A 26,391-nucleotide genomic window follows, 5' to 3' on the forward strand; every position below is an offset into this window, starting at 1 on the left:
ATGGAATATCTAATGCCTATTTTAGAGTTTTTGTTGACTAAGCCCCTAGAAACCAAGAACATAGAGACCTGCCCTTGTCACCCACGGGCAATGCCCAGTTTTGCTATGCAACATCTCAAACTTATTCAGGCTGCTGCTTAGAAAACAGAAAGGGGGAATTATTATTAATTTGGAAGTCTTAATCACAATATTTTTTGCAATCTTTAAAACTATTTCCTTATGGGGAAATTGATTTGATTTTTGCTAAATATCTTTACACGTAAGAGGTTAAAAGACTAAGAATTAATATTAAATTTTTTGTCTGTACGACAAACTAAGCCCCCATTATAAGATTAATGACAGAGGATTGACCTCAGGGGTAAAAGGAAACAGCTGTCAGGCCGTTACTGTAGGAAGTAATCGCTGGTTACATCATCATGTGTAAATAAGAACATGTTTATCAGGGGCCGCAAATGAGCCGAGTAGAAAACACTGATAAAGCATTGAGTCAACACCATTTCCTGAGGAAGTTTTCGACTCAGGAAGCCCCAAATTAAACATGTTTTCCAGCATCTACAATCCTGACCTGACGCTGCAATGTGTCAATCCAACTGGGATAATTAATGGTTAGAGTCTTCGCTGCGCTTCTTCTTCCCGAATCCTCCGGCTGTGTCTCTTGTATAATTCTTTGTCTTACAGGGCATTTCCTGTGTCTGCAAGGCTCCGTGAATACACTACCAGAGAGGTTTTAACCACTTTTCCATGGAGCTATATGAGAAACTTTACCAACTCAGAGAAACAACTCGAACTATTGGAATTTTTTTTAGACATAGAAAAAATTATCTATATCTTAATATCGGCTTAAAGAGGCTCTGTCACCAGATTTTGCAACCCCTATCTGCTATTGCAGTAGATTGGCGCTGCAATGTAGATTACAGTAACGTTTTTATTTTTAAAAAACGAGCATTTTTGGCCAAGTTATGACCATTTTTGTAGTTATGCAAATGAGGCTTGCAAAAGTCCAAGTGGGTGTGTTTAAAAGTAAAAGTCCAAGTGGGCGTGTATTATGTGCGTACATCGGGGCGTTTTTAATACTTTTACTAGCTGGGCGCTCTTATGAGAAGTATCATCCACTTCTCTTCAGAACGCCCAGCTTCTGGCAGTGCAGACACAGCGTGTTCTCGAGAGATCACGCTGTGTCGTCACTCACAGGTCCTGCATCGTGTCAGACGAGCGAGGACACCGGCACCAGAGGCTACAGTTGATTCTGCAGCAGCATCAGCGTTTGCAGGTAAGTAGCTACATCGACTTACCTGCTAACGCCGATGCTGCTGCAGAATCAACTGAAGCCTCTGGTGCCGGTGTCCTCGCTCGTCTGACACGATGCAGGACCTGTGAGTGACGTCACAGCGTGATCTCTCGAGAACACGCTGTGCCTGCACTGCCAGAAGCTGGGCGTTCTGAAGAGAAGTGGATGATACTTCTCATCAGAGCGCCCAGCTAGTAAAAGTATTAAAAACGCCCCGATGTGCGCACATAATACACGCCCACTTGGATTTTTACTTTAAAACACACCCACTTGGACTTTTGCAAGCCTCATTTGCATAACTACAAAAATGGTCATAACTTAGGCCAAAAATGCTCGTTTTTTTTAAAATAAAAACGTTACTGTAATCTACATTGCAGCGCCTATCTGCTGCAATAGCAGATAGGGGCTGCAAAATCTGGTGACAGAGCCTCTTTAAGCTAAAACTGCTAAAAGCAGATTTTTAAGCTGGCACTATGATTCCTCTGAGTGATAAAGCAGTGCTTTTATAGATGGCGGTATTTAGAAGAGCAGTAGTCTCTAGCACAACTAATATTCCGGGTTTCCATATACGACTGTCACTTTCCATTCCGATCTTCATTTGAGACACTTCAAGCGCCACGGTCATGAACCATTGGAGGTTTAAACAACGACATCTATAGCATGCTCATGAAGGGTTAAATGTGCGACATGTAATGCGCATTTTGTAAAGCCCCTCAAACTTTTCAGCCATCCTACTGAATTGGATGGGTGGTTCGTGTCTCCTGAGGAGAACCACCAACTGTTGCCAATAGTGACATTAGGCACCTACAGTGAAGGAAATAAGTATTTGATCCCTTGCTGATTTTGTAAGTTTGCCCACTGTCAAAGACATGAACAGTCTAGAATTTTTAGGCTAGGTTAATTTTACCAGTGAGAGATAGATTATATAAAAAAAACAAAACAGAAAATCACATAGTCAAAATTATATATATTTATTTGCATTGTGCACAGAGAAATAAGTATTTGATCCCCTACCAACCATTAAGAGTTCAGCCTCCTCCAGACCAGTTACACGCTCCAAATCAACTTGGTGCCTGCATTAAAGACAGCTGTCTTACATGGTCACCTGTATAAAAGACTCCTGTCCACAGACTCAATTAATCAGTCTGACTCTAACCTCTACAACATGGGCAAGACCAAAGAGCTTTCTAAGGATGTCAGGGACAAGATCATAGACCTGCACAAGGCTGGAATGGGCTACAAAACCATAAGTAAGACGCTGGGTGAGAAGGAGACAACTGTTGGTGCAATAGTAAGAACATGGAAGACATACAAAATGACTGTCAATCGACATCGATCTGGGGCTCCATGCAAAATCTTACCTCGTGGGGTATCCTTCATCCTGAGGAAGGTGAGAGCTCAGCCGAAAACTACATGGGGGGAACTTGTTAATGATCTCAAGGCAGCTGGGACCACAGTCACCAAGAAAACCATTGGTAACACATTACGCCGTAATGGATTAAAATCCTGCAGTGCCCGCAAGGTCCCCCTGCTCAAGAAGGCACATGTACAGGCCCATCTGAAGTTTGCAAATGAACATCTGGATGATTCTGAGAGTGATTGGGAGAAGGTGCTGTGGTAGGATGAGACTAAAATTGAGCTCTTTGGCATTAACTCAACTCGCCGTGTTTGGAGGAAGAGAAATGCTGCCTATGACCCAAAGAACACCGTCCCCACTGTCAAGCATGGAGGTGGAAACATTATGTTTTGGGGGTGTTTCTCTGCTAAGGGCACAGGACTACTTCACCGCATCAATGGGAGAATGGATGGAGCCATGTACAGTCAAATCCTGAGTGACAACCTCCTTCCCGCCACCAGGACATTAAAAATGGCTCGTGGCTGGGTCTTCCAGCACGACAATGACCCGAAACATACAGCCAAGGCAACAAAGGAGTGGCTCAAAAAGAAGCACATTAAGGTCATGGAGTGGCCTAGCCAGTCTCCAGACCTTAATCCCATCGAAAACTTATGGAGAGTGCTGAAGATCCGAGTTGCCAAGCGACAGCCTTGAAATCTTAATGATTTACAGATGATCTGCAAAGAGGAGTGGGCCAAAATTCCATCTAACATGTGTGCAAACCTCATCATCAACTACAAAAAACGTCTGACTGCTGTGCTTGCCAACAAGGGTTTTGCCACCAAGTATTAAGTCTTGTTTGGCAAAGGGATCAAATACTTATTTCTCTGTGCACAATGCAAATAAATATATATAATTTTGACAATGTGATTTTTATTTTATTTTTTATATATATATATATATATAATCTATCTCCCACTGGTAAAATTAACCTAGCCTAAAAATTCTAGACTGTTCATGTCTTTGACAGTGGGGAAACTTACAAAATCAGCAAGGGATCAAATACTTATTTCCTTCACTGTAAGTGTCTTGTCGCACCACCCAACTTTTTGTGTAGAAGTTGGTCTGTGACGCTCAGCTTAAACGTAAGTGTACCAAAAATGTTTTATTTTTTACCGAACTCTGATGGGGGTTTCCAAACCATGAATAAGAGCTCCGCAATTCTTTTACAGCTTTGGGTCGGGAGTGGTACTCGCTCAGAAAAAAAAGCCACATTGATTTATCTTTTTTCTATGGTCAGAACCCCAACAATCAGACATAATATGCTATCGAAGTTTATGGCTGAAAAGCCTTGAAGACGACTTGTGATAGAACCGGATCTTTTAGCATACTGAATTAAAGTCCATCCCCTTTCCCATGGTAGCCGTATTGCTTTGTAAATCTCATGGTTTTATCTATTATGACCAGGTTAGAATGTGCAAAGTTTTCCATTAGTAAATCTAAAGAAGGGGCAGAATAAGGAATCAAATATAGGATGTTAAAAGACTTCTGCTGTCAAGCTAAGACCTAGAAAGAAGCTCCATGGCTGCGGCCCATCTAGACATAGACAGTAAAAACTGTGAATGCATAATGTATACATTTCTATCATTGCCCCTAATCGGAGAAGGCCATTTTATTGAGTGTATTAATTTTTGCAACACAAAAAAATAGACAATGATTTTAGTCAAAGATGTACCTACCTTGACCCCACAGTGTGATACATTGCTGCTCATGAGTTTGACACATGCCGCTATAACAGTATCCATCTAGCGTGAAACAAGGGTGGCCATCGTGAAGATAGACGTTAGCTGGGCAATGCGCAGTGGTTCCTGTGCAGAACTCTGGCAGATCACAGAAATTACTGGCATCTCGGCATGGCGTTCCACCGGGTTTCAGCTGAGAAATAAGCGGACAAATAGGCAATGTTAGGTTTTGTTAGCATTTCCATGTCAAAAGCAATTTACAGTGTTCCTTATTCCCACAGTAGATGCATTAGTAGCTTGTTCAAGGTCACATGAGTGGCACTTAAAGACGATCTTCGCCTATATTTATTTTTAGAAAAATTTACGAAAAAACTTCCAAATCTAAATTTGCATGTTTAGACCAATCTGATTAATATTGAGATGGAGAATCACGTTGTGTGACGGCAGCTAAGCTTCTTTTCCTAGAGTCACACATGATTTTTTTTTCTCGGGGAGAATATATAGAGTGGAATATAGCATCTGATGGTATTGATGGATTCCGCATGGGCCTTTAGACTTGTATGGATCCCTAATATAGCACCTATAAAACTTGGACCTTGTACAGATCTGTAATATGGCCATTTTCAAGAGGCCTAAGAGAGCATTCAAATTGGCATATGGAACACAAGACTCCCACACAAAGCAATATTATTACCGTGTGAATGTAATCTATGGCTGGATTCACACAGGCATTTTTGGTAGTATATTTTTTGGCTCTGGGACAGATTTAAACTGATTGAAAAGCGGAGGAGAAGTTGACATCAATCATATGTCGCCCATGACGGAACATGATGCACTTGACCTCCGTTTCAGTCCCATTGAATTAAATAGGATCCATTTGGAGGTTTCCTCTATAACAACATGACGGAAAAAAATCCAATACAATACTAAATACAATGAATGTGAGGATGAGTATGTTCTGTAACATCTCAGCGTCCTTGGCAGTGAATCGTAGAACTTTCCCTAGTGTCGGGGTTATAAGAAAAAAAAATTTTTTAGAACAGGCATGTTTTTGGCTCTTTCAGACCATAAAACAAAAACTTTATGATTAATTCTCCTCCAAAACAAACATGCCGTAACTGGATAAAAGTCTTGAGCGCTATTTGAAAATCTGAGTGATTGTTATAAAATAACTGTAGAGAAGGGAGAGTCTGTTTTCATTTAGGTCAGTTGTATCAATAAAAAAGAAGCCTCCTGGAGAATGGCCCCCACTGTCTAAAACAAGTCCATTACTCTTATCATTCATTTATGTCAGATGATGCTGGCGCCAGTTTACTTTTGGAAAAAAAAAGAAAAAGTATTTTTTGTAGCATGAGCTATAACAAAAAAAAACAACAAATAATCCAAACGATAAATCACTAGTAACTAATGATATAAATGATTAAATGCACAAAACTTAAATTCATCATTGGATTGGTGTTGACTTCTCTGTATCCAGAGTCCAACAAAAACAATGCATGAATTTGCCAGAATTTTTATGGTTAGAGTATTGAAATCTAAAAGGGGTTGTCACTGGACAATCCCTTTTTGTTAAAAGGGTCCCCTGGCAATCAGTTGATCACATGATGGCCCACTGCTGGAACTTCCAGCTGTAATCAGTGGGGAAACCTGGCAAAAATGTCTTTGCAGCGCCACCACAGGCGAACTGAAGCATTACACAGTTGCCAGCCAATGGGCTGTTTGTGTAATGTACGGATGCCGGGTTGTCCAGATTAACTGATACTTCTCGTAGATATGCTCTATTCTAGCTTATAGATGAGGGTCCTGAATGGGGGGCCCCCTCTATTAACTCAGAATTCCCTAAAAGGATATTAGAAAATGGGTTTTCTAAACGAGACAAAGAGTCAAAGTATTGTTATTGAGAAGATGGTTTAGGTCAGGAGGACTGAAGATGCTAACAGATGACCACTGATGACCTTGATCGGAATACCCAGCCAGAGCATCTGCAATGCTCTGGCTGGGGATTCCGCCCCAGGAGGAGCCCCTGATGTCACTGTCCATATATGGATAGTGATGCCAGGGGCTTCTTAAGGAGAAAAATCCCCTGCCAGAGTGTCGACAACGCTCTGGCCGGGGATTCTGCTCCAGGAGGAGCCCCTGATGTCACTGTTCATATATGGACAGTGACGTCAAGGGTTGTTCCAAGACAGGAGTCCCCAGCCAGAGAGCTCCTGCTGCTCTGGCCTGGGACTGCATAGTTGAATGCTGATGCAGGGAGCGGACTGTTCCTTGCTCCAGCATTGGATTCAACTGTATCTGCATCCTGAGGACGCAGATACAGCTGAAACCAGAACATACCACCGGCCGCTCGGGACATCGGGACACTGCCTGGAATCCGGGACTGTCCCGCTGAATCTGGAACGGTTGGGTGGTATGTATATACATACATTCATATGGAGTACATATGCACATTCTATAGACTGAACCATTTTTCTTGGTAATGAAGTTTCTCCTTTTCAGAAAAAAGTAATGTCAGCCTCACATATTTACATAGTAAAGTTGAAAAAATAACTATGTCCATCTAGTTCTACCACGGAAGAGGAGAGGATGTGGATGAAAGGAAGGGGTAAATACATATCATATGTAGCCCAACACTTCACAATAAGCAGTGACTTCTAACTATATGGAACAGTGAGGCTTTGTTCACACTCATGTTTTGTCATGGCAAGAATAGCACAGTCTACTATTCTTGCAATCAAAAATACCCGAATCCTGGCAGATCCCATTACAAATCAATGGGGTCCGTCATGAATTGTTGGAATCCATTTTAAAACGCTGTGGTTGCTCTGTTATAAACAGAAGCCATGACCCTATTGTAAAAAGAGCTGAAGACCTAATTGGTAGGCATATCATATTGAGTAATGTAGAGGCATTATGGTATGTTCACATGGGCAAAGTTTGGCATCGTTATACGTCTAACCTTGCAAAATACACTGTAGTTCGGACAACACCTATTTTTACGCCCCTAAATTCAAATACTGTACTACGCGGAAAATTACGCCTCACAAAAATAAGTGGAAGGTCACTTCTTGGAGCGTTTTTTAAACGTATTTTCCATTCCCACTACAAAAAACACTTAGAAAATAGGCCTCAAAATACTCTTGCAAACCCCAAAAACGCTTTAAAAACATCTCTTAAAAAACGCCTGGACTCAGAGGCGGTATTCTCTTGAAATTAGCCTCATGTTTCTCCTCTGCCTCAAACATATACCCTTATACTACTTGACACTGGATGGCCGGGTCGCCGGAATAACTATTTCTTTGTAAGGTACAAAGTTTCGTTGGGTGATTATTACTTGAACGTGAAATTTGAAGACATAGACATAGCGTATGGACAAGAATGGCGCTGTGTCTGCAAAAATAGATGATCCTTTTTCTAAATAGGCCTCTCTTTTTCATATGTAGTAGAGCTCCCACACAGGCATGTGCTGTGGTCAGCATCCCGTTATAGAACCCCTTTCACCCAGTATATTAGTCTTTAGATCAGCAAATCTTTAGTGCTTGGCAGTTTATATTTTATCTTTTCTCGGCAGCACAAGCAGATCAACCACTGTCATGAGCTAGTGTGCTCTGGGCAAAATTAACATGCTTGTAGGTTGACTACGGAGTAATAGAAAATAACATGAGAATACATCACATGCAAGCGAGACAATTCATGTTGACTATGCGCATGTCTCGGAGCAGTGTGTGAATGAGGAATTACCAGATGGGGAAACAAATGCAATACAACCTTGACTTCATTTGGCACTTATTTGTCTGCCATGAATATAACTCTTCCTACATTCTCGCAAGTAAATAGCATTACAGTGACAGAGGGAATACAATCTGTGGGGGATAGATCTATGTGGGAAAAACAGTTATACTGTAGACGGCCAAAGTACAATCAGGATAAATGACAAAGTATTGGATCTGCATAGATCAGGGGTCTCAAACACATAGCCCGTGGCCCGCATGTGGCCCCTGAGGCTGTCATCTGCGGCCCGCGGGGAGAGGAGAGAGCAGACGGATGGAGGAGCGCTCCGGTGCTCCTTCATTACGTCAGACCTTTTCCCGTGCTGCTGACGCATTGGTGGTAGGTGAGCAGTGGCCGACAGTCCCTTGTAGTGCAACCCCCCCTGTAGATGGAGCCACATACACCCCACTTTTGACAGTGTTACACCGCCCCTCCCTGTAGATAACTCCATTGGGGATCCCCCAGGACCAGAATCCCTAGCTAGAGTGCTGCCGACGCACTGGCCTCGGATTCCTCTGTTGTAGATAGTGCCCCACACAACATAGTTACATAGTTACATAGTTACATAGTTACATAGTTTGTACGGTTGAAAAAAGACACATGTCCATCAAGTTCAACCAAGGGATGGGAAAGGGGAAGTGGGATGGGAAAGGGGAAGTAAAAAATTTCTACACATAGCAGTTAATATTTTTTTGTTCTAGGAAATTATCTAAGCCTTTTTTAAAGCCATCTACTGTCCCTGCTGCGACCAGCTCCTGCGGTAGGCTATTCCATAGATTCACAGTTCTCACAGTAAAGAAGGCTTGTCGCCTCTGCAGGTTGAACCTTTTTTTCTCCAGACGGAGGGAGTGCCCCCTTGTTTTTTGAGGGGGTTTTACATGGAACAGGATTTCACCATATTTTTTGTATGCGCCATTCATATATTTATACAAGTTAATCATGTCCCCCCTTAGTCGTCTTTTCTCAAGGCTAAATAGGTTTAGTTCTTTTAATCTTTCCTCATAACTTAGATTCTCCATGCCCCTTATTAGCTTCGTTGCTCTTCTTTGTATTTTTTCCAACTCCAGGGCATCCTTTCTATGAACTGGAGCCCAGAACTGGACTGCATATTCTAGATGATGCTTGCAGGTTTTTCGTACCCAGATGCATAACTTTACATTTATCTACATTAAACTTCATCTGCCAAGTGGACGCCCAAACACTTAGTTTGTTTAAATCTGCCTGCAATTCACAAACATCTTCCATAGTCTGAACTATATTGCATAGCTTGGTGTCATCTGCAAAAATAGAAATAGTGCTATTAATCCCATCCTCTATATCATTAATAAATAAGTTGAATAATAGTGGTCCCAGCACTGAACCCTGGGGTACACCACTTATAACTGGGGACCATTCAGAGTAGGAATCATTGACCACAACTCTCTGGATACGGTCCTTGAGCCAATTCTCAATCCAATTACAAACTATACTTTCTAAACCTATAGTCCTTAATTTACCCATTAGATGTCTATGGGGGACAGTGTCAAATGCCTTTGCAAAGTCCAAAAACACTATATCCACAGCGGCCCCTCTGTCTAGGCTTCTGCTTACCTCTTCATAAAAACAAATCAGGCCCCGGGACCAGATGGGTTACACCCTAGAGTTCTTAAGGAGCTTAGTTCAGTTATTTCTGTCCCCCTCTTCATAATATTCAGAGATTCTCTAGTGACTGGTATAGTGCCAAGGGACTGGCGCAGGGCAAATGTGGTGCCTATTTTCAATAAGGGCTCTAGGTCTTCTCCGGGTAATTATAGACCAGTTAGCTTAACATCCATCATGGGGAAAATGTTTGAGGGGCTATTGAGGGACTATATACTGGATTATGTGACAAAAAATAGTATTATAAGTGACAGCCAGCACGGTTGTACTAAGGACAGAAGTTGTCAAACTAACCTGATCTGTTTTTATGAAGAGGTGAGCAGAAGCCTAGACAGAGGGGCCGCTGTGGATATAGTGTTTTTGGACTTTGCAAAAGCATTTGACACTGTCCCTCATAGATGTCTATTGGGTAAGTTAAGGACTATAGGTTTAGAAAGTATAGTTTGTAATTAGATTGAGAATTGGCTCAAGGACCGTATCCAGAGAGTTGTGGTCAATGATTCCTACTCTGAATGCTCCCCGGTTATAAGTGGTGACCCCAGGGTTCAGTGCTGGGACCACTATTATTCAACTTATTTATTAATGATATAGAGGATGGAATTAATAGCACTATTTCTATTTTTTTGCAGATGACACCAAGCTATGTAATATAGTTCAGACTATGGAAGATGTTCGTGAATTGCAAGCCGATTTGAACACACTAAGTGTTTGGGCGTCCACTTGGAAAATGAAGTTTAATGTAGATAAATGTAAAGCTATGCATCTGGGTACCAACAACCTGTATGCATCATATGTCCTAGGGGGAGCTACACTGGGGGAGTCACTTGTTGAGAAGGATCTGGGTGTACTTGTAAATCATAAACTAAATAACAGCATGCAATGTCAATCAGCGGCTTCAAAGGCCAGCAGGATATTGTCGTGTATTAAAAGAGGCATGGACTCACGGGACAGGGATGTAATATTACCACTTTACAAAGCATTAGTGAGGCCTCATCTAGAATATGTAGTTCAGTTCTGGGCTCCAGTTCATAGAAAGGATGAAAAATACAAAGAAGAGCAACGAAGCTAATAAGGGGCATGGAGAATCTAAGTTATGAGGAAAGATTAAAAGAATAAAACCTATTTAGCCTTGAAAAGAGATGACTAAGGGGGGACATGATTAACTTATATAAATATATGAATGGCACATACAAAAAATATGGTGAAATCCTGTTCCATGTAAAACCCCCTCAAAAAACAAGGGGGCGCTCCCTCCGTCGTGAGAAAAAAAGGTTCAACCCGCAGAGGCGACAAGTCTTCTTTACTGTGAGAACTGTGAATCTGTGGAAAAGTCACCGCAGGAGCCGTCACAGCAGGGACAGTAGATGGCTGCAAAAAAAAAGGCTTAGAAAATTTCCTAGAATGAAAAAATATTAGCTCCTATGTGAAGAAATTTTTCCCTTCCATTTTCCCGTCCCTTGGTTGAACTTGATGGACATGAGTCTTTCTTCAACCGTACTATGTAACTGTGAAACGTTGTAATTGATCTTTTCGACGTAGAGTTTACCTTTAAATATATTCTTGGATGGTCTGGATGACACATTTTCATGGTAGGGTATACATCACATTTTTTCTTCTAGACTATAAAACATATAACAAAATGCAAGTCTATGAAGAAAATCACCTTGCAGTCTTCACAGCAGAGTCCGTGAGCGCACACGGCTCCTGGAAAGAGTAGGCACGCGCTGGCATTGCAGCAAGGGTTCATACATTCCTGCAATAAAATTCAGAGAAAAGCCTTTTAGAATGGAGCAGTTTGATCCAGCAGTCAATGTTTCCTTAATGTCTGAAAACGAGAGTTATGTATCCTTTAAATCCCACTTGGGCACAGAACAGGTATTTCTACACTTACATTAAGGTTTCTCAAGATACTTCAAAGAAAAATGATGAGACACAAAGCCAAGGTGGGTAGACGGAGTAGAGCTTGTGCAAGCTGCAAGATGATGGCGTTTGGTGCTTGAAAACTCATGAATCAAAGTCAGTATACATATATATTATAAAATAGGAATAGTATAAAGGTATTGCACAATAAGCATCACTGTAACAATAAGTGATCCTGTGATTTCTAACTTCAACCAAAATTATTCCTTATTACAGTTATCATAATACAATATATCTTCTTTGCTCACCGCAAAATGTACTTAAAAAATTACGGACGACTGGACAAGATAATAATATAATATATATATATATATATATATATATATATATATATATATATATAGTGAAGGAAATAAGTATTTGATCCCTTGCTGATTTTGTAAGTTTGCCCACTGTCAAAGACATGAACAGTCTAGAATTTTTAGGCTAGGTTAATTTTACCAGTGAGAGATAGATTATATATATAAAAAAAAACACAGAAAATCACATAGTCAAAATTATATATATTTATTTGCATTGTGCACAGAGAAATAAGTATTTGATCCCTTTGCCAAACAAGACTTAATACTTGGTGGCAAAACCCTTGTTGGCAAGCACAGCAGTCAGAAGTTTTTTTGTAGTTGATGATGAGGTTTGCACACATGTTAGATGGAATTTTGGCCCACTCCTCTTTGCAGATCATCTGTAAATCATTACGATTTCGAGGCTGTCGCTTGGCAACTCGGATCTTCAGCTCCCTCCATAAGTTTTCGATGGGATTAAGGTCTGGAGACTGGCTAGGCCACTCCATGACCTTAATGTGCTTCTTTTTGAGCCACTCCTTTGTTGCCTTGGCTGTATGTTTCGGGTCATTGTCGTGCTGTAAGACCCAGCCACGAGCCATTTTTAATGTCCTGGTGGAGGGAAGGAGGTTGTCACTCAGGATTTGACGGGACATGGCTCAATCCATTCTCCCATTGATGCGGTGAAGTAGTCCTGTGCCCTTAGCAGAGAAACACCCCCAAAACATAATGTTTCCACCTCCATTCTTGACAGTGGGGACGGTGTTCTTTGGGTCATAGGCAGCATTTCTCTTCCTCCAAACACGGCGAGTTGAGTTAATGCCAAAGAGCTCAATTTTAGTCTCATCTGACCACAGCACCTTCTCCCAATCACTCTCAGAATCATCCAGATGTTCATTTGCAAACTTCAGACGGGCCTGTACATGTGCCTTCTTGAGCAGGGGGACCTTGCGGGCACTGCAGGATTTTAATCCATTACGGCGTAATGTGTTACCAATGGTTTTCTTGGTGACTGTGGTCCCAGCTGCCTTGAGATCATTAACAAGTTCCCCCCGTGTAGTTTTCAGCTGAGCTCTCACCTTCCTCAGGATCAAGGATACCCCACGAGGTGAGATTTTGCATGGAGCCCCAGATCGATGTCGATTGACAGTCATTTTGTATGTCTTCCATTTTCTTACTATTGCACCAACAGTTGTCTCCTTCTCACCCAGCGTCTTACTTATGGTTTTGTAGCCCATTCCAGCCTTGTGCAGGTCTATGATCTTGTCTCTGACATCCTTAGAAAGCTCTTTGGTCTTACCCATGTTGTAGAGGTTAGAGTCAGACTGATTAATTGAGTCTGTGGACAGGAGTCTTTTATACAGGTGACCATTTAAGACAGCTGTCTTTAATGCAGGCACCAAGTTGATTTGGAGCGTGTAACTGGTCTGGAGGAGGCTGAACTCTTAATGGTTGGTAGGGGATCAAATACTTATTTCTCTGTGCACAATGCAAATAAATATATATCATTTTGAAGATGTCATTTTATATTGTTTTTTTTAATATAATCTATCTCTCACTGGTAAAATTAACCTAGTCTAAAAATTCTAGACTGTTCATGACTTTGACAGTGGGCAAACTTAAAAAATTAGCAAGGGATCAAATACTTATTTCCTTCACTGTATATATATATATATATATATATATATATATATATATCTATATACACTACCGTTCAAAAGTTTAGGGTCACTTAGAAATGTCCTTATTTTTGCAAGTCTAGCACAGTTTTTTTCAATGAAGATAACGTTAAATTAATCAGAAATACACTCTATACATTGTTAATGTGCTAAATTACAATTCTAGCTGCAAACGTCTGGTTTTTAATGCAATATCTACATAGGTGTATAGAGGCCCATTTCCATTTCATAGAGGAGCTATAAAACTGACCTTCCTTTGAGCTAGTTGAGAATCTGGAGCATTACATTTGTGGGTTCGATTAAACTCTCAAAATGGCTAGTAAAAGAGAGGTTTCATGTGAAACTCGACAGTCTATTCTTGTTCTTAGAAATGAAGGCTATTCCATGCGAGAAATTGCCAAGAAACTGAAGATTTCCTACAACGGTGTGTACTACTCCCTTCAGAGGACAGCACACACAGGCTCTAACCAGAGTAGAAAGAGAAGTGGGAGGCCCCGCTGCACAACTGGGCAACAAGACAAGTACATTAGAGTCTCTAGTTTGAGAAATAGACGCCTCACAGGTCCTCAACTGGTAGCTTCATTAAATAGTACCCACAAAACGCCAGTATCAACGTCTACAGTGAAGAGGCGACTCCAGGATGCTGGCCTTCAGGGCAGAGTGGCAAAGAAAAAGCCATATCTGAGACTGGCTAATAAAAGGAAAAGATTAATATAGGCAAAAGCACACAGACATTGGACAGAGGAAGATTGGAAAAAAGTGTTATGGACAGACGAATCGAAGTTTGAGCTGTTTGGATCACACAGAAGAACATTTGTGAGACGCAGGACAACTGAAAAGATGCTGGAAGAGTGCCTGACGCCATTTGTCAAGCATGGTGGAGGTAATGTGATGGTCTGGGGTTGCTTTGGTGCTGGTAAAGTGGGAGATTTGTACAAGGTAAAAGGGATTTTGAATAACTATCACTCCATTTTGCAACGCCATGCCATACCCTGTGGACAGCGCTTGATTGGAGCCAATTTCATCCTACAACAGGACAATGACCCAAAGCACACCTCCGAATTATGCAAGAACTATTTAGGGAAGAAGCAGGCAGCTGGTAATTCTATCTGTAATGGAGTGGCCAGCGCAGTCACCAGATCTCAACGCCATAGAGCTGTTGTGGGAGCAGCTTGACCGTATGGTACGCAAGAAGTGCCCATCAAGCCAATCCAACTTGTGGGAGGGGCTTCTGGAAGCATGGGGTGAAATTTCTCCCGATTACCTCAGCAAATTAACAGCTAGAATGCCGAAGGTCTGCAATGCTGTAATTGCTGCAAATGGAACATTCCAAGACGAAAGCAAAGTTTGAAGGAGAAAGTTATTATTTGAAATAAAAATCATTATTTCTAACCTTGTCAATGTCTTGACTATATTTTCTAGTCATTTTGCAACTCATTTGATAAATATAAGTGTGAGTTTTCATGGAAAACACAAAATTGTCTGGGTGACCCCAAACTTTTGAACGGTAGTGTATATATATATATATATATATATATATATATATATATACATATATATACATACATATATGTACACACATAAATATATACATGCATACACACACACACACACACACACACACACACACACACACACACACACACAAAATCAAACTGTATATCAGGCCATGTGCATGTTACCAGAGGTTAAATCAATTCCCCAACTTGAATATAGACGAAATCATAGAAGAAGGAACGGCACCAGGACTTCAGTATAGATGAAAGCAGGGTTGTTTATTCACCTCAAGTGAGCAACGTTTCGGTTCAACACTAACCAGACAATTGGACATGACCATAATACAATTCTATTACACTCTATACATTGAATACTACAACCCCCAACATGACCATAATACAATTCTATTACACTCTATACATTGAATACTACAACCCCCAACATGACCATAGTACAATTCTATTACACTCTATATAGGCATAAAACACTACACTTCCCAACATGACCGACCACTAGACATGACCATAATACAATTATATTATACTCTATAGATTGAATACTACAACACCCAACATGACCCGACCACTGGACATGATCATAATATAATTCTATTATACTCTATACATTGAAGACTACATCTCCCAACATGATCTCTCATTTAACAGTGATCTATGAGGTTGAGTTTTACAGTGTCAGGGTTTAGTCATATTGAAGGTCACTCAGGACAGGCAGGAAGAGAGGAAAATATTTTATTAGACCGTTACAGCCTTTATAAGAACTCTGACCTCATGCTCGATAACTCTAGAAATCACCCTGCCAAGAAAGATGCTGTATACTGTGTAATATGAAAGGCTCCAGTCCAAGCTCTATCAGTCTGGACACATAATGAATCATACGGAGAAGATTTTGGCAAACACCAAACCTAGTTGGGAAATTAAGCATTTCTCCTAAATATTGACATAACCCTGGATTACATCTCTAACCCTAATATGTGAATTTATATTCCCAGATATGTACATTTGTTACGCAGTGACATATATATATATATATATATATATATATATATATATATGTATGTATGTATATGTACTGTACTGATAGACTAGTCAAAATCCCTAAGTTAACAGATAGGTGACAGACACCCTGACAACCATTGCCAATAAAGAGAATGCGTTACCATGAAAGACCCCTTAAAGTTAGAGCATCTGTAAGAGCTGTATGTTCATGCATTGACCAATAATTGGTTGATAAGCATCTCGTGACTGCATCCATGGCACATTCATGTGGAAGGCGTAACACAGTGTCGATCAATCATGCCAAAAAATATACACAATCAACATCCATCCACCACTAGCACCCATTGACCGGTTTTACTTAACATTCGCTAACTTAAAGGGACCTGTCATACTAGTTGGTTGGGGTAGTGTCTGGAACAAAAGTTTGGCTTCTTTTTTGACCCGTACCATTTATCTTGGGTACATTTGTGGCTGACAATGTTATGGGGGCATCTGTGGTTAACACACGATTAGGAGGGGATTTGTGGTTGACACACTGTAATGTGGACATCAGGTGGCTGATACACTGTTATGGGGGCATCTGTGGATGGTCCAAGCTGTGATGGGGCATCTGTGGATGATGCATGCTATTATGGGGGCATCTGTGGATGGTACATGCTTTTATGGAGCCACATGTGGATGGTACATGCTTTTATGGAGCCACATGTGGATGGTACATGCTTTTATGGGGGCACATGTGGATGGTACATGCTTTTATGGAGCCACATGTGGATGGTACATGCTTTTATGGAGCCACATGTGGATGGTACATGCTATTATGGGTGAATCTGTGGATGGTGGATGCTGTTATAGGGGTATCGGAGGCTGTAATGTGGACCTTTAGGGGAAAGAATTTATAGGGCATCACAGTGATAACCTCAGTGACTAGTCCTTCAGAAACCAGGATTAGCCAACGCTGTAAACATATGAATCACGCATTAATAAGTAATAAGCAGTTTATCTGGTTTCATACAATGAATGTAATGTAAATTGTGAGAATTTGAAAAATATTAAATTTCACGAAGGAAGACAAAAAGATTTGAGGCCATATTAATATTTAATAGCAGAGATTAGGAAACCATTTCTCGTAGTCCAGGAAGGCTGCCCCCAGCATAATAATAGCATAACACTGGGTATAAAAGTCACAGGTTCTAACAATCCTCAGATAACAGTATTTTCAGCAAAGAACCACTGACCGAAACTGCTTAAAGGAATAAAGACTGAAAAAGACATGTATGATGCATGAAGGGAAAATGACAAAACTCCAGACACTACATTGCATTCATCACGTGGCTGGGTGATTTGAATCAGTTTTTTTGGGAATCTATTGGAAGTCCTGTTGGCAGATGCCCAATAGTCCCAATAATGTAATGAACCAAACATCAGGTTCATTTCCAATGGCAGCCTGGTTACCCTATGTAACCCATACTTGCAAATTTACTTTTGGAGCTCAACAGTTGACATTGTCATCACAATTATAGTTTTTTTTCACTTTTTCCAATTTTATGTTGGACGACCAGGGCAAACATTGCAAAACAATCTCTCTCTTCCCACTCATGCAGAGGATATGTATTAGAAGGCGCCTATTCCAATGAACGGACAATGGTAGCGCCAAGTCCACTAAAGCAAAAGTCACTCTCTGCTCCGATTTATAAACTAGAGGGGTCCCGAGCATGGTAGCCTCGTCTATGAAGTCTATATGCCCCAAAATGGCATATAGACAGAGGTTGTACAATTAGGATAATCCTTTTGAGATTACAGCCCCTTTGACAACTACTTGCATAGACCCTCAAGTGGGTGCATACCCAGCTTACTACTTGTCCTGGTTTAGACACGCTTTAGCAATTGACATTGGTGAAGATCTGAGAGCTTGTAGCCCTACAAAATGTTCCAAAGAGGTTACAACATGGATTCCTGTAATGGGATATCTATGTGAGAAGGGGGTCCAACCAAGATCACCTTCAATCCAGACACTGGAGGGGGTACAAACATTTTATAACATGTTCAGCTATCAGAAACGAATAGCAATGGAGAACCCCTTTAAGAAGAAATACAAGTGAGGAACAATTGCTACCCAGAATAAGGCCTCATTCAGATGGCTGCACTACAGCAGCTCCATACAGAAGCCGTATATTTAGTATCAAGAATTGGATCAGCTCCCACCAGAACAAAGTAGGGAAACCTTTCCTAAAAGTTTTGTTTAGGAAAGGTTACCCTACTTTGTCGTGAGCGGATTCGGTTCTGGTCTTCTGTATAGAGCTGTATTACTGCTGCCTGAACGCATGTGCATGACAAAACTGTGTGCAATGATATGACCGATACAGCAGCACATGGAGTCCCTACCGGTCCAAATTACAGATCTATGGACACGCCGCATGGTGCCTCCGTAAATACCTCCACAATACAGCATGTGATGGAGCATGTCCCAAATAAATTGGAGGCACAGGGAGGTACGGTATGGCCTTATGGCTGGCTATGGGCCCTGTATTACAGATTCAAAGAATGGCCATGTATATGAACCCTAAATGACAAATACAGTACCCACAGAGGAGAATAGAGCCCAAAGAATAGTCAGTCAATAAAATAAACCAAATTCGGTAGACCTCAAGCTCTCCATCCCGGCATAGTCATATTATGAAATCAGTCAGGTAAATAGCACCTTTTATATATTACTGCAGCCGCCCCACTGAGACCGTGACAATTTCTTGAAGAATAAAGTACATTTCGTCCACTTCTATTTAAAAATAAATAATAAAAAAAAAAAGGCGAAAGATTGAGGGATGCATTGACTAAAATAAGTATAGACTGTTGCGTTTGCCATTATTTGCTGTACATTGTTCCATTTCTACATTTTTTATTGTAACGTTTGCTACATTTTGTGCACTGTTTGGCAGCACATTGTTTACTTTCTAAAACCTAAGAACACAGAATAGAAAAAAAATGCAAATAAAAAAACAACAATCTGTAAGATGTAATCAGTAAAAGTGACAGAGCTGACAGAACGGACACGGGCGGAGATGTATTTCTCTGTAGTGCGGTTTGTAACGCTGGGCCTCACACTGTTAGGCAACGATGTAACATAAAGATATCCTGCTTTGCTTTGTCATGTTAAATCACCTCTTTTCAGACACGATGTCGGTGCAAAAAAAAGCAAAAAAAAAAGCTTTTTCATTACTTTTTTCCCATTCTCCCGCTCTACATTTCACACTCTACCAAAACCAGAACATTTTTTTGTAATCAAAAATAACTCATCCAATTCGTGATTGAGTAATTTTCAAAAACACTGGTGCATTTAGAGAAGAGCGATGATCCCGTGCACGTAAATGCGGAGTGTTTAGTGTGTGCTGGCTAAAATGAAATACATTTTGAACATTCGCAAGCAGAGAAAAATGATTGCTCGTAACTCATGAGCACGGCAGGTGTGGTAGACATCGGCAGGAGTAATAGACTGGGCTATAGATTCAAGGCAATGCACAGAAGCATTTACGTTCCACACATGCCGGTCACGTGAATTGACACTCGGCTACACAAAACCGGAGATGAAAATATTTATATGTAATATATATTCTAGTTATAGCACAAAGGCCTGGGGAATACTGTAAGTCTACAACAAGCCAATGAATATCGACTATTGCATGCTTAACTGCTATTGGACCAGGCCATATCGGATCGCACAAATTATGCAACTTATAATTATTTTTTTTAATTTACATTGACACAGCTATACGAGGTCTTCTTGGTACTTCCTAAACATACCATTTTGGGGTATATACACATTAGCAATTTTTCTGAATTAAATTTTGGGTTGAAAAGCAAAAAAACAAAAGGCATTCTACCATTTAAAAATAAGTAAATAAATACAAAAAATAAATAAAATATATATATATATATTATTTGTATACGGTATGCATTTATAGTATAGGATGGTATAGATATGGGATACCAAATATGTGGGGGTTATTTTATATATTTTCATTAAACAAAATATAGTACATCAAAATGTGTATTTTTTTTTAAAAAAATTTTTAATTGTTTTGTTTTTTCTTTTTCATTTATTTTTTTCCCTATAAAGAGACTTTCATCTTGATTTTCAACTTATAATATACTGGCATTCTCAGTATATTTTGCCTGTGCATAGGAATATTCACATGCTCAGACATACCACTGGTATGCCCTATCAGACATTTTCAAGAGGCATCCCTGGAGGCCTTTGTTAAGTTTTGGATTGTATCCATAACCACAGCAGCCCCAGCGATCACGTCAGATTTTGAAAAATCTCATCCACACGCTGCAGATATATGCAGAAAATAAATTGACTTGCGGTGTGGATTCTCAATATTCAGCATGTCAATTTCTCGTGAAAATGCTGCATATTTTCCACGTAGAAAATCAGGTTAGAAATTCTGCAGTGATTACGCTGTGTGTGGACGTAGACTTATTAAGGCTTTTTACCCTCAGTATGTGTGTGCCAGTTTTTTCTTTTCTCGCTGGTTACTGGTAGCCTGTACTTTATAATCATGCTGTTCTTGATGTAATAGAAGTCAACATTTCATGTACAGAACTCATGGTGAGACTGATAGACTCATTTTTATCCACTGCAGCCAATCTGAGGAGGCAGAACTGCAGGGGAGTGGTGAAGAGCAGCAGTCTGAACCAATGGTGTGGCAGGAGGTGTGTCTCAGACTACCACAGTCTCCCTGCAAGCACTGTAATGATCACTTCTCTGCCCTAATGGAGCTGAGCTAAAAAGCATCCGAGCCACAAGATCTGAAGAAAATAAATTGCAGGTAATTATCACCTATACTTTAGGTACTGACTTGCATACAAATTTAAGCTCACAACTGGACAATTGCTTCAAACATGTACAAAGGAACTGTAGGTAAATGTAAAGCTGACTGCATACATACTGTATATACAGAAATAAATACAAAATCTATCTGTTTTATGTTTATATCATGGCCGTTTTAACCATAGGGCAAATGGTGCAACTGCTCTCTGTCAGCGGCGCCTCTTTCAACTGTATCCGTTTCCTCAAGAGGTGGTTACAATTGAAGACTATGGTGGAGCAGGGAGCCATCGGTTCCCTGACCTGCCATTCTTTGTAGTAGGCCACTGATGGCGCTAGGCAGTAACGGCATCAGGCTGTCTGTGCCAGGCCAATGAGAGCGCAAGATGAGGGGAATCGGACGACGGTTCGTTTGGGTGCAGTCTTATAGTGAATTTGTGTTTTGAAGATAGTCATTTTATAAGTAAATCAATTAGTTTATTATGTGCAGAGTGACTTATAATATAGCAGATGCCCAATGATCCTGATCTTATAATATAGAAACGTATAAACTGACAATCTTCAAACACACTCATAGACAGGCTACACAATTGTACTAAGGAGCGGCTTCAATTAGCGTCTGGCTTCTAAGATCACAGGAGGGAAACGGTTTGTCAAGAAGACCAGGCAGGGACAGCAAGGGTATGTTTCCACAGTGCAGATTTGCTGCGGATTTTACATGTATTTTTTAAGCCAAAACCAGAACTAGATCTAGTAGTGCAGTCCTGCAGGGCCTTCCTTTATATATTTCTTCTGTTTAGTTTCCGTTCTTGGTTTTGGCTTAAAAAATACATACAAAATCTAGCGCAAATCTGCACTGTGTGAACAAGGCCTAATGAACAGAAGGACATGCTCTTTTTTTTTGCAGATGCTTGGAGTCTGTCCTGCAGATATTGAATTCTGCCTTATTCACATGAACGTACGTCTTGTCCGTGCGCTGTCCGTTTTAACAACAGACTGTACACTGACCCTCACAAGTCAATGAAGCTATTTACAGATTTTATTACGGAGCAGATATCTGTTGTGAGAAACATCCGTGTGCTGTCAGTTTTTCACGGATCAGTTGCTAAAAATTTGCAGAAAAAAAAAGAGAAGTGATTGAAGAGGATTAAAACAGACGAGGAAATTGGATAACACACTGAAACCCCACGGACGCATCACAAACACTATTACTGGGTGGATCCTAAAGGGGGACACTATTACTGTGTGGAACCTAAAGGGAGAAACTATTACTGTGAGGGTCCTAAAGGGGGACACTATTACTGTGTGGAACCTAAAGGGGGATACTATTACGGTGTAGGTCCTAAAGGGGGACACTACTACTGTGTGGGGCATAAAGGGGGACACTACTACTATGTGGGGCACAAACAGGGGTACTTTATCTTTGTGAAGGACTATTATCGTCTAGGCCACTATTATATTTGGGTCACTATCTACAGTATCTGGCACTGTTGTCTTTAGGGGCACTATCGAGTTGTGACTGGAAGAAGTCATCATGGGTCGAATGGAGAAGAAAATAAAACGCTAACAACTCCAATGAGAGAAGACATCATCTGTGAGTCCAAATTAGTTCCACAAGGCCTCATGCGCACGACTGTAATTTTTATCTGCAATTACTGATTCCTTAATTTCTATGGGCCATGGACACCTTCCCGTATATTTACGGATGTGTGTTCGGGCCTTAGAAATGACCCGCAAAAAATAGGACATGTCCAGTGACGTAACTACCGCTGTAGCAGCACGGCCCCCCCCCCATGGCCGGAGGCTCCGCTCGCAGCCATGGCTGCTACAGCGCGACGCCACTGAAGGGGCTGTTCCTACAAAAAACATGCATCCCCTATCTACAGGATAGGGGATACATGTGTGATCGCTGGGACGCCCAGCGATAAGGAGACCGGGGGACCAAAAGTCCCCCGAAGTTCTCCATGACAAACCTCAGACTTCCGGGGGTCTGTCGGCAGCTCCATAGAAATGAATGGTGCACCGCTCGCGCTTGTGTGCATGCGTGACCAGCGCTCCATTCAATTTTATTGAACTGCGCAGACCCCGGAAGTCCGAGGTTTGTCATGGAGAACTTCGGGGATACATCTCTTTTGTAGGACAAACTATATGCCGTTTTGTGTGTGTGTGTGTGTGTGTGTGGGGGGGGGGGGGTTGGGGGCTGTATGGCTTTATCTACAGGGGGGCTATATCGCGTTATCTACAGGGGGAGGGCTGTATGGCGTTATCTACAGGGGGGGCTGTATGGCGCTATCTACAGGGGGAGGGCTGTATGGCATTATCTACAGGGGGAGGGCTGTATGGCTTTATCTACAGGAGGAGGGCTGTATGGCGTTATCTACAGGGGTGCTGTATGCCGTTATCTACAGGGGGGGCTGTATGGCGTTATCTACAGGGGGGTCTGTATGGCGTTATCTACAGGAGGGTCTGTATGGCGTTATCTACAGGGGGTCTGTATGGCGTTATCTACAGGGGGGTCTGTATGGCGTTATCGACAGGGGGGTCTGTATGGCGTTATCTACAGGGGGGTCTGTATGCCGTTATCTACAGGGGGGTCTGTATGGTGTTATCGAAGGGGGGTCTGTATGGCGTTATATACAGGGGGGCTGTATGGCTTTATCTACAGGGGGGGCTGTATGGCGTTATCTACAGGGGGGTCTGTATGGCGTTATATACAGGGGGGGCTGTATGGCGTTATCTACAGGGGAGGCTGTATGGCGTTATCTACAGGGGAGGCTGTATAGCGTTATCTACAGGGGAGGCTGAATGGCGTTATCTACAGGGGGCTGTAAGGCGTTATCTACAGGGGGGGCTGTATGGTGCCATCTATAGATGGGCGCGTTGTGTGGCGGAATCTATAGTTAGGCACTATCTACAAGGGGGGGTTGTGTGCACAGCCTGCTAATGCGGGTGACAGTCCGTAGCCCATCCGTGCACTATTTACTGACCGTAAATACTGAATGGATGTGTGCATAAGGCCTTCATGCAAAAACTAAAAATAGATAGAATGTGTAGACATTGTTAGACAATTAACAATGTTCAAATGGGGGGCTACATATGAACCTTTTGCACTTGGCCCACCAATGTGTTAAAACGGTCCTGATCTATCTATCTATCTATCTATCTATCTATCTATCTATCTATCTATCTATCTATCTATCTATCTATCTATCTCAGATTTGTCTCTTTAAGGCGGACCGGTCAGATAGGGCAGCATAAATATCTGACCGATACGCTTTAATGTCTCTTTCTTGCTAGGTCAGATCTATTTATCTATCTCACAAAACAACCAACAAGTCCTACTCCGGAGAATAAAGGATGAAAGGCCGCAAATAGTTATGGACCAAGGCTTCCACTGTAATATAAGCCGTTTATGTAGTAGCTCCAGCTGACTATAGAATTAAATGCACTTGTCAAGTTGATCCCAATTTGGCCTTGGTAACCTGGAAAGTGTAACAGTCCGAACTCACTGGCCGTATCATAATAACTACACCCAGAGACCCTCGCCGGTAATTAACGGTGTTCATCATCTTCTCGTTCACAGAGATTTTCTTATGTTACCAAGCTTATTGAATGGAAATTGAAATTGATATTTCAACTGGTATTCCAATAGAGCCTGTAAATAATGATGTTCAATGGAGCAAGACAAGCCTCAGAAGTCTTCCAAGCAACAGCTTCAGGATTAAGGGATGGTATCCGTTTACTAAAATATGCTTGATTTCACAAAAATAAATTAGGTTTTCGTAAATATTAAAAAATGTTTTAAAAAAATGCCAGCATATAAAATATCGGTGCAGATACGGGGGAAGCATGTGTATACGATTCTGATTTGAGCTACGTTGTACTAGATTGCGCTGGGGTCAGTGGTGTACAGAGAGGATGTAAAGCTTCATAGCAAAGATAAAAATGAGGCTCCTTTCAGGTGCTGCTTGACACCACCCAACTGTGGCAGGAGGTCCTGGTTCACTTATCCATTTTTCACTTTCTTGTTTGCTAACATTGTACCCTTCCCTGTGCAGGGTCACACCACCAATTGAAATGGGGACAGGTGGATCTACCTGGGCTGGGTCCTCTATCTCCAGGGGCCCTATAGCAGTCGCATGGGCTGCCTCTACAGTATGTATGCCCTTGGCTGGAGTCTTACAAAACAGGAATAGTCTTAATACTGTAGTTCCATGTTAAATAATAAGGGCTGAAATGTCATTATTGATATGGTACAGGTCCACTGTTGTGCAGCTTGGATTTCCACCTTGGATCCTAAAAATACTGGACTAGTTATGACTTCTGCTTTGGGCTGGGGTTTCACGGCAACATGGTCATGGTAAAATCATGGAATTACAACTTTAGGGAAAATACTGCCGATTTTCCGCAACGGATGCATAATACAGTTGCAGCAAAATGGCGCGTATAACATGATCGGAAAAAAACGCTCAGAAATTGACCTGCGGTGCATTTTTTTTTAATCCGCAGCATGTCAATTGTATTTGCGGAATCGTTGCTTTCTTGTTGCGGCTTTTCCCCCATTGAATTCAATGGGGATGTAAAACTCGCAACAAATAGCAGGTGTTGCAATTTTTTTAGACAGAAAATCTGCGACAGGCTGCAGTGGTCACATGACATGAAACGTCATCCCAGGAGGCCGGACTGCAAGACGGCAGAGGGACGCGTCGCAATGCCTACGTAAGTATGAAACTTTTTTGGGATGTGCAGTTTTCCGCAGGAGGACATTCCGGCTGAAGAACTGCACCACATTTTGGTGTGGTTTTTGGGCCGAAATTCCCTGCGGCTAAATTCCCTGTGCTTTTACGCAGGGTATCCGCTCCGTGTGAACATATCCTTACAGTATGACCTCCATGGGCATAACTAAAATTCAAGGGTGGAGATGCATGCATTTTGCGCACTGTTTTTTAAATCTAAGGCCTCATGCACACAACCATGTTCATTCCGTGATATACGGACCTCATGTTGGCCGCATTTCCCGGACCAAACACAGTTCAGGGAGCCGGGCTCCTAATAGTCACTGCCACCCCCCGGGACTACTGTATCGTACTAAAACATGCTTCAGTACAGGACAGTATTCCCATGGGGAGACAGGGACACCTAGCGTCATACATAATTATGATGCTAGGAGCGCAGCTCCCTGAACGGTGTTCGGTCCAGGAAGCCCGGCCGACATGCTGTCCGTATATCACGGACAGAACACGGTGGTGTGCATGAGGCCTAAGGGAGTCAATAGCCTGGCTGTCTACATAATCTATAGTCTTTAGCAGAGCGGGACATACTCATGCACGGCCACCTCCCCTATATGTCGGTGACCCAGTTTGGAGTTCCCAACAACCTACATTTGTTCCTGTAAATA

The 26,391-nt window shown here is 41.6% G+C and overlaps 1 protein-coding gene across 1 annotated transcript in view; it reads right to left on the reverse strand.

Annotated features, from left to right (window-relative positions):
* Window positions 1-26,391, reverse strand: part of ADAM12 (ADAM metallopeptidase domain 12) — a 407,169-nt gene that overhangs the window by 70,167 nt on the left and 310,611 nt on the right. The window contains exons 13-14 of the mRNA XM_075843108.1: window positions 11,439-11,528; window positions 4,364-4,559 (exon numbers count right to left, since the gene is read on the reverse strand). Coding sequence (XP_075699223.1) covers window positions 4,364-4,559; window positions 11,439-11,528 — 286 coding nt within the window. The remainder of the gene's footprint in view (window positions 1-4,363; window positions 4,560-11,438; window positions 11,529-26,391) is intronic.

This window comes from Rhinoderma darwinii, chromosome 11 (assembly GCF_050947455.1).
Source record: "Rhinoderma darwinii isolate aRhiDar2 chromosome 11, aRhiDar2.hap1, whole genome shotgun sequence".
Taxonomy (NCBI): Eukaryota; Metazoa; Chordata; class Amphibia; order Anura; family Rhinodermatidae; genus Rhinoderma; species Rhinoderma darwinii.